The sequence below is a fragment of the Orycteropus afer genome, unplaced genomic scaffold, assembly GCF_000298275.1.
Source record: "Orycteropus afer afer isolate SDZICR_OR568_19922 unplaced genomic scaffold, OryAfe1.0 scaffold00175, whole genome shotgun sequence".
Classification (NCBI taxonomy): Eukaryota; Metazoa; Chordata; class Mammalia; order Tubulidentata; family Orycteropodidae; genus Orycteropus; species Orycteropus afer.
In genome coordinates, this window is record NW_006921762.1 from 2,028,376 (window position 1) to 2,038,610 (window position 10,235).

At 38.0% G+C, this 10,235-nt stretch overlaps 1 protein-coding gene across 1 annotated transcript in view; it reads right to left on the reverse strand.

Moving 5' to 3' along the window:
• Positions 1-6,144: 6,144 nt before the first annotated feature.
• RABGAP1L (RAB GTPase activating protein 1 like) overlaps positions 6,145-10,235 on the reverse strand; it is a 920,113-nt gene continuing 916,022 nt past the window's right edge. The window contains exons 24-25 of the mRNA XM_007947094.2: positions 7,486-7,683; positions 6,145-6,297 (exon numbers count right to left, since the gene is read on the reverse strand). Coding sequence (XP_007945285.1) covers positions 6,145-6,297; positions 7,486-7,683 — 351 coding nt within the window. The remainder of the gene's footprint in view (positions 6,298-7,485; positions 7,684-10,235) is intronic.

Consider the following 10,235-nt stretch of genomic DNA (forward strand, 5'->3'; position numbering starts at 1 on the left):
CCCACTTAAGACACTTGCAGTCAAGAGTGGTTCTGGAGAAATAAAATTTTGAGTTTGAGTTTTCTCAATTGGTTCTCAATTCTGGCTAATCTTAAAAGCCCTGATGGCTCTGCCCCTAGTAGCAAAGAGGCACTGCTAATACATGGCATGAGGTGGCAACAGAAATATGGAAAACCTCACCACCAATGAATCAAATACTTGTGAGACAAGGCTCTAGGTGATTGCATATTTATAATTTTCTACAATTTTGTTAGAATGAGAAGTGTAAGGAAGCTGGTTGATTGGTCCTACTTTCGCTAAGCAAGGTGGGAAAAGAAAGAGATGATCTCAAAACTTCAGAGTCACAGCTCAAGCACTTCATACAAGACCTGAAAGTTGCCACTTGTGCCCTGAAAGAAAGTCTTATTTCTTATAGTAACAAAGTTAATATTGCCAAAACCCAAACCCAGAATCTTACTTTAAGAGTGGCTGAATTATAATGCCAATTGAATTCCCAACCTCAAATGGTGTCTAAAGTTAAAGCGAGGTCATTGATTGGGAAGAAATGGGATCCTAAAACCTGGGATGGGGTAAATGTGTTTTGCATGTGGCAAGGACATGAATGTCAGGGGGCCAATGTGTGGAATGTTACGGATTGAATCATGTCCCCAAAAAATACGTGGTGTAAATCCTACCTTGTATGCCTGTGGTTATAATTCCATTTGGCAAAAGGTTGTCTTGTTATTTCCATGAGGCAGGATTAGTGTAGGGTACATCTTGAGTCAGTCTCTTTTGAGATATTAAAAGAGATTAAGCAAGTGAACAGAGGAAATATGGGGTAAGATAGATTCCAAGATACATGGAGATCTCCAAGGAACCAGGAAGCAGAATCAGGAGAGGACCTTCCTTCAGAGATGAAAGAGACAAAGCCTTCTCCTAAAGCTGGCACTCTCCATCCAGACATCTAGCCTCCTCAACAGTGAGGGAAAAGAAAATCTGTTAAAGCCATTCACTTGTGGTATTTCTGTTATAGCAGCATTAGATAACTAAGACACTACTTGATAACAAAAAGGTAGGAGAGCTAGAAAGAGAGGTAGTGGGCTGACTGAGAAACTTTTTCCCTTACTTGAACTAAGGTCCATGCATTATGCAAAATACTAAAAATAGAGAAAACTGATGCAAAAGGCTGGGACATCTTGGATTCTGGGACCATCTCCAGCTTTCTTCTGCTTTCACAACACCAGAGTCTTTTGTAGCATTTATATCCTTACAATTCAGTTTCCTATATTTTATTCCTTATATAAACCCAGTGCCATTGAGTCAATTCCAACTCATAGCGACCCTATGGAACTATAGAACTGCCCCCTTAGCATTTCCAAGGCTGTAATCATTATGGAAGCAGACTGACACATCTTTCTAGCGAGCAGCAGCTCATGGGTTTGAGCTGCTGACCTTTCAGTTAGCAGCCAGGCATTTTAGCCATTGTGTCACCAGGGTTCCATACTGTTGTTGTTGTTGTTATGTGCCGTCGAGTTGGACCTGACTCATAGCGACCCTTCCTTGGGTCGAGGCAGTATCACTACGGAAGTAGATTGCCCAACCTTCCTTCCGAGAAGTGGCTGGTGGGTTTGAACCGATAGTCTTCTGATTAGCAGTCAAGTGCCTTAGGCACTATGCTACCAGAGCTCCTAGGGTTCCATATATATAGTTAATAAAAGTTACATATTAATGGAAAATACTTGACATGTTAAATAATTGCCAATGAAAAAGGAAAATAAAAATTTCATTTTCTACTAAATGATTCTTTTTATCAAACGCTTCAGAATACCGCTAATGACAATCAGTAATGGAAGTGGAAAGGATGGTACATGCTGATAATGCTGGTTTTTATAGCAGGTAGCAGATTCTAGAGATACGCCTGATACGTACGGAAACTGAGGTGCAGCCCACATTGAAGTACTTATTTTGGTAGGTTTTGAAAGATAAAGAAGTTCATAAGGTAAAGGCCTTATGTGTATTATATGGAAGTCACTATGAAAGAAGGATGTATTGGGACAGTTCTAGCTCTGTGGGACCATCAGAATGACAACTAAAGGAAAAAAGAGCATTTTATATCTGGTAGAAAGAATTGTAGGCCACAGAGCTGTAGTTTGGCCTTCTGGCCTTCATTTCTTAAAACCTCAGTGTGTATTTGGTTTCATGGTATTTGGATATACAAAATAGGCAGGGATACTAAAATTCTACCAACCATGGTGGGGGGGGGCAGAATCTAGTAAGTGTTCAAATCATACCACAGTTTGTCCATTCTCTCATTTATTTGTACTTGAAGCAAGAGAATCAGAGCAATTTTTGATTTTTTAAAAGGGTAAGCTATACCATAGTAATCATTTTGCTAATTAGAAGCACTCTTTCTCAGAGAGATAAAAGAGGAAAGGTATTTAATTTTTTAAAAGGTTTGCCCCCTCTTAAAGGAGACCTGAAAATCACACAACCACCTTAGTGTTTGATGCATAGTGCTGGCAAAATTATTAGTAGGCTGATTTCAGCTAAAATCAAAGAAAGCTCAATTCCTTACATTAGTTACATAAGTGATTCTCATCATAAGTGAATGACCAATTCCTTTAAGAATCTAAGTCTCACGTTTTGTGCTCTAAGCTGTGTATTCTCTTAGTTTTCTCACTTCAGCTAGGAAATGAAGCCACCTAAATACTTTAAGAAGATAGAGAACAATATTTGTATGTAAAAATAATACAAATTTTGAAGGAAAAAAAGAAAAAGACAAATTCTATTGAATAACATCAACACAAAGATTGCTTTTCTAATTTACTAGAGAAATTTAAGAAAGCCAATATAAAGAAGAAATTAGAAATTTAATAGCCAGGAGAGGAGAAGAGAGATAATGGTGGTATAGAAAGATAGGCCATAGGCCTATAAGGCATTTCTATTAGTGTCTCTGATATACATGGATATACAGAACATTAGGAAACTGAGGATTTCTTTGAATTAAATTATATGTAACTAAATATAACAACTGTGACATGGCTCAGTATGTGAGAAGCTACCAAACATATGCACTGTAAAATTCAACTTGGCTTCTTTCTGTTTTAAAGAATGTGTTAAAAAACGATTCTCAAGATATAGAAGCTAATGAACTGAATTCATAATGTTGAGTTTCATTTCCTTATTTTTCTCTGTAGAATTAAATGAAAAGAAAAATCCTATTTTAGAATGTGGCAAATGTTGGATTTCTTGAGGAATGTTTTGTACAGTGTATCCTAGGAAAAGGTGAACAACACTCTAGGATGTTAGAAAATGTCCTGGAATTTGGCTGGTTGATCTCTTTATAAAAGAAATTCAAGAGAAGATTAGCAATTTTCAAAATATATGTACAGATATGTGCAATTAAAACTAGCAGTTACTTAACACTGGGATGCATGAGTCTTCAAACAATACATAGTAATGGACATGTGGTTTGGGACAGTGCTATTATAACAATTATGGAAAAAAAAAAATCATATAATGTACCAAATTATAAATTTTCTTTTCTTTCCGATCTTTACAATTGTTACTGACCCAAAATCATTGCAGTGAGGGGCAGTATAGACTTATGGTACCTACAGGCAGTGAGAAGAAAATCAATCTAGAGAGTTAAAGGAAAACTCAAAAGACAGATTTATCAAACTTTTGGAATGTATGTACCTGGTGAGTTTGTTTAAAGAACAAAAGGTAAGGGACTGTGGGATTGAGTAAGGTCTATAGGTAAGGACTGGACCTGTTGTTGTTGTTGTTATGTGCTGTCGAGTTGGCCTCGACTCATAGCAACCCCTCCTTGGGTTTCCGAGGCAGTATCACTACCAAAGTAGATTGCCCAACCTTCCTTCCGAGGAGTGGCTGGTGGGAGGACTGGACCTAGGGGGGTTTTATTTGCCCCTCACTTACCATTGGAGGAAAATTATGCAACTGAGGAGTTCTATGGAATGTACTGATGTCTGGAAAGTAAAAATTAGTAGAACTATGAGATTCACACAACAGAGCATCTTTAATTTAGCAGGTCATTTGAGAAGGCAACTTGTACAGGGCTTTCTGGAATCAAAGCATAAAGTAACAGTAAAGTTGACAGATTATAGTAAACAATTTATAAAAACAAGTGCCGAGATGTAATTTTATAGCCATTATATGTATTTTTTAAATTTCGTTTTTCTAATCTACCATGTAGTTAATATTAAAGTCAAAACAGGCACGCTGATAATAATACCATCACTATTCACTAGATGTCAGGGTCGATTCAACTGCCTCATTGTTTTCCTTTCTCCAAAGCAAAATGATAATGAAAAGTGAGTTAGCAGTAACTGAAGCAGTTCTATAATTTTCTGAGTTATCTCCTGAAATTTTGTAATGTTGCGTTTTTTTTTTTTTTTTTGGTAAAAAGGAAATGAATATTATGATGAAAGATGTCAGGACAAAAAGATTTCTGTAAGAATAGTATTATTTGATGAGTATAACAAAGAATAACAAATGAACAATGGTAACAGATATCAACACTTAGAGATGAAGGGATTTCATGTGTTAGAACTCAATAATTTTTTTGTGAGGAAAGGATCCCTTCGTGACCAACTTACAGTACAAGCTCCTAGAGGTAAGATGGCTCTCTTTCACTTTGACTTCCAAGAGTCTGTTACTTTTATTTTAATTGCAACATATGGCACAGATGAGAACCACTCTGGCAATGCAGAGTTTTAAGATCTTTTGCAAACATTATGTTTAACAGTGAAACAGGATGAGTGTCAATAAATGTTACTGTACAGAGCCAATAGTAGTTTGGTTGATGTAAAAGGACCAGAGGCCTCCAAAATAGCTTAGAAAATGGGAAAATTAGTTTTGCCATTATGAAAAGATTCCCTGCAAGGACATTAGATGGACATGTTAAATATAATCAAAAATATCTCCATCAATTTTTAAACAATAGCTTTACCTTTCCATGAGATCAGTATTTCTATAAAGATCTTATATTCAATCAAAAATGTTACAAATGTATTTGTATCTCTTCATCTAGGAGTACCAAGGACACATTTTTAGGGAGCTACAGAAATCAGGAAAAGCAGCCTAACATGAAGCTAAGATGATGTGAAGCTGACCTGTATTTCCCATTTCCATAGTACGTCTTTTAACAAAGTTATAGCATGTTAGTGTTTTTAGCAAGTATACATCCACATTAAATGGAATACTCTCTGTCCCCACTTCTGATTCTCCATGTATTGTCATTTGGAACATTTTATTCCATTCTAAGCATAACGGCTGAACTAGGGTCTTTCTAGGGTTCTCTGGTAAAGGTTCCCCAAGTCTGCAACTCACCACACACCCCAATGACTTTGTATTTGTGGACGTCCGCACTTAGGCATACTGAGGAACTTGCAATTCCCGAGTACAGTTTTTAAAAGTACCTGTTAGGGTACCAGGACAAACATGATAAAAGTTAATCCTGTATTTATAAAGATCTCAGTTTCTTTCACCTAGCATGCCCCTCAGTAACCCATCTATTCCAAGGCCCGTGGCACTTCGTTTCCAGATATACCCCACAGAAAACGAAAACATCCCATCCTTTTTTGGGGTCTGTTCAGTTTGACAGGAAAATCCCTACCCTGGGAGTCACTGTCAGGTGGGAACCCGAAAGTGGTCATGACCAGCCCCGAGATGTGCTTTATTTGAATAACTCCTGAAAAATTAAGAAAGAGGCTTAGGTTTCAATCTTGTTTTTGTATTTTTGGCCACGACCAAGATCTTCTTATCATTTCAGCCTTGAAGAGACATCTCCATTTTTGTGTAAGATAAAAATAAGTACGAATAATTAGTTCTAAACAAAAAGCATCTGGTTCTGAATTACTTATTTCCAACTAAACATCCAGGCATGTAAAATAATGTGTAACACTATGAAGTATTTGAACATGGCCTTCCATGAAGAAGCTGGAAAACAGGTATTCAACATACATCAGGTGAATTTAAATAATGTCCCTCTGAAAAGTGTCATACAAGAAAGAGTGAGAGCTACTGAAAGATTCTGGCTGGCTCTCTGGCCTCCTTTACTTCCCTTCAGAGGGACACCAGCAGGACTCCTCTGGGCTCCCGTTGCTTTGATCATTGTGCTCTTGTGCTTGGGTGGAGCTGGAACTATGTGCTCTCCTTCGGTGGCTGGGTGGCCTGTGGTGGCTGCAGTGGCTGGGTGCCTGTGGCTGTTTTGATCGAGTTCAGGGTTTTGCTAAACCAAGAGTTTTTTGCAGCTTGGATTTCATTCATAAGGGCTCCTCTCTGGTGTTCAAGTTCCTAATCAAGGAAAGAAAATCATCTGAGTTATGCACATGTTTTCCTTCTGTCTACAAATAAACATTAAGAATCCAGCTTTCTGGAATCCCCAGGTCTATGCAGCCATAGTTTTCCTTCCCCAAAACCCAGGACAGACTGAAGTATCTTCTTTCTAAAAAGAAAAAAAAAATTAGAACTAAAGGAGTTTTTATGAAAAGTCAGAATCTGTGCTTTCTTTGAACAGTGAAATGAAACCTCATTTTACTCTTTTTTCCTCTGTAATTTAGGTCTACATTTAGATTTAGGTTGCAATTTGAGATAACAAGTTGACTTTAGTGTGTTAAAGCCACATGTAAACATAAAGGTATGGATGGCTTTAACTTTTACTGATACTGTAAGCTGGCGGTTCAAACCCACCAGCCACTCTTCGGAAGGAAGACTGGGCAATCTGGAGATACTGCCTGGGAAACCCAAGGAAGAGTCACTATGAATCGGGACCGACTCGGCAGCAGTGAGTTTGGTTCTTGGTGTTTTTGATATGCATGAATGAGACATACCCTTTGCTCTTGAGAACTTAGACAAGGTTGAGAGCAGAATATGGTTAATGACAGGCTAGTGTGGTGCAGGCTGGCAACAAGTGGGATGATGGCAATGGGTAAGGATCAAGGTAAAAAGGAAATGAGGAACAGCCCATAAGAGGAGAGGGCTATTCTTCTAACTAATGCTATCCTCCAATGTGCAAAGGAAACTAGGGGGAAGGGATTTGGAAATTCAGCTAAACATGAAAAGAAGCTCCCAAGAGAAAAAACAGGTGTTAGTGTTCAACTGTGAGGGATAAGGAAAGCAGAGGGGATGTGGCTATAGAACAAAGATGAGGAAATAGAGTCTTTTATTTTCAGGATCAGCTACAAAGTGACTAAATTCAATGACAAAGGTCTTTAGCAAAAATATCCCTGGTTAAACTAAAAATGCAACTGTTTGCAAAGTATCACTTTAATTGTTATAATTTAATTTAAAATTAGGTGTTTGTTTTTATCAGTGTTTAAAAATACATAATGTAAAAATGTCATTAGGCAAGACACATTTGTGGGGAGAAAATGTTTTAATTGCACATTGTAACATCTTAGATAGAGATAGGCATACTCCAAAGTGCAAGAACACCCTGGACCACTAACTTTTCTTTTTTCTTGTTGATATCACATCACCAACCTGGATTTTACACTTGGCCTCCACCAATTGCAGTTTGGTTTGTGCCAATTCCAGCTCCATCTCCCTCAGCTGCTTCTTAAGCAAGTCCTTCTCATCGTCTGTTTCAATTCCCTGGTTCTCTCTGCTTATGGCTGCGAGTTTCAGAGCACCCTCTTTGCTGAAAATGTCACTGCAGTGTTTGCACGCCATCATTTTACCCTGCAAAGGGAACCAACATCAAACTCCATTTCCTAGGAAAGGTCACTTCCAGAAATATTATGATAAGATTTTTATTTAGATGCCACTTATTGTCATCAAATGCAGGAGCCAATTTTGAAGGTAATTATTTTTGTGTGTGTGCTACAGTCAAAACTGTTACGATCAGCACAAAACCCAACTATCCAAGCTGGTGTTCCTTTTTCTTCAGGTATGTCTAAAAAGAATGTATGTAAGTATCTTTCTGAAGTCTGTTCTGCCATTTATTGAGCACTTTGTAGATGTCAAGCCCCAGACCATTTACTGCACGTGCAGCATCTTATTTGATCCTAGAGCAACTGTATGAGTAGGTACTATTACCACCCGTTTTATAAATGAAAACAAAACACAGAGTTTAAGTAACTTGGCTATATAGAGTAGAGTGAGGAAGGGCATTACAACTAATTTCGATCTACCTTTGCAACAAATACATGTTTTTTACTTTGGCTTTTAAGTAAAAATGATCATTATTGTTTAAGGTAATAAAAATAATTCTACCCCATGCCTGGACTGCCAGTCAAGCACACAGCACTGAAGAGCAGCATCTCTTTTCAAGACAAAGGGGCTGTTGGTTTCTTAAAACTCCAAAAAAGTTTAGTGACACAATATTTTGGCTTTGATGTCCTACTGCATCCATTACTATAACTATATTCCTTTATTTATTTTTTAACCAAAACATCTCTGTATCCTTTACTTCTGTCTCACTGTCCAGGTCTCTACAATTTAGGCCTAAAGATTTTGGTGTCATCTTTTTATTAGCTTATCCTTCATCCCATGTCCAGTTGGTCATCAGCTCCCGCCAACTTCAGCTCCTCCTCTGACATGTTCAAGCTCTTCCCATTCCAGACCTGAGTCTCTAAAAGTCATCTCAGCTTTACTCCCACTAGCTTCTTTCTTATCCCCTCCATAATCCAGTCTTCATATTTCTGTCTGATTAACAGTCATTAGTGGCTTAAAAAAAATCTTGTTACTCTCTTACTTAAGAACCTATGAGAATCATTAGCCTCATACCGGCACAAAATAGGCACACAGTAAATGTCTTCTGAAAGAATGGATAAAATGTCAAGGAAATGGCTTTTTAAAAATACATGTAGATGTAATTTATTTTTTGTTGTTGTTGAAAATATACACAGCAGAACATACACCAATTCAACATTTTCTACCTGTACAATTCAGTAACATTGATTACAATGTTTAAGTTGTGCAACCATTCTCACCCTCCTTTTCTGAAGTGTTCCTCCACCACTAAACATAAACTCACTGCCCCCTAAGGCTCCTATCTAATCTTTCCAGTTGCTGTTGTCAATTTGATACCATGTAGAAGATCTTAATAGAGCACAGTGCTCAAGGCAGACATTGTTTACTAGTTAAGCTACATTATTGCTTGGTTTTAAGTAGACTTCAGGGGATAATTTGGTTTAAGATTTCAAGATTATCTCAGGGCAATCGGTTCAGGGGTTCATCCAGCCTCAACGGTTCCAGAAGTCTTTTGATCTGGGACTTAAATTATTAAAAGTTTACTAAGCTGGGTAAATGGTTTTATTAGGTTGAACCATATGAAGTAATGGATTGATCTTACAAGATGGAAAAGGACATTTCAACACAGGGAGTACCATGTGCAAAGACAAAGGCTTCAGAACTGCAGGGGTTTGGAATGGCCCAGGCAGAGGGTAAGTGATACAACAGAGAGAGGTAAGAGGTGAGAAAAGAGTCCTTGATGGCCAGGTTGTAAAGGCCCTTAAATACCATGCTACTGCAGACTCGGTGGCACATAACAACAAGAACTGAATCCTGATCATATCCTACAGAAAATTCATTCACGCCCTCTACCAAACCCTGTGCTACATGATGGACATAGATCAGTAAGCCTCAAACGGGTGCAGTTGGACAGACAGGCTGAAGTAATAAATTGTGGTAGACTGCTGGTTCCCATCCAACATCCCTTTTTCCTTCTTCCTTAGTAAGAGAATTTGATTTTATGTGGACTGGAAGAAAAAAAAAAGTGACATTTTCAGATATAAGGCAGGTAACATTGCCCAGGTTAGATATGGCATTGAAATCTAGTTCTAATATGTAAGCAAAGTGTGGTATGGAAGGTTGCTTAGAGACAGCTCACCCAATTGAAGGAAGACCCAAAGGTATGAGCCCAAAATTTTAGCAAGTTTGGGGAAGGAGCCCACCATCCCCATACTCACTAATTATCTGAGGCTGATGTTTTAAAACATGAAATAAGAAAAAAGAACCATATTTTTGGATATAAGTTCAGAACAAAGCTCATATTTTTAGTTTCCATACTGCAAGCTTTCAGATTTTAACTTATGAAAGTACATAGTATTTATTGAGCAATTTATTATGTGCCAGGTACTAAACTGGGAGCTCTAGTAGCATAGTGCCGAAGGCACTTGACTGCTAACCAGGAGGCTGGTAGTTCAAACCCACCAGCCACTCCTTGGAAGGAAGGTTGGGCAATCTACTTCCGCAGTGATACCGCCTCGGAAACCCAAGGAGGGGTCGCT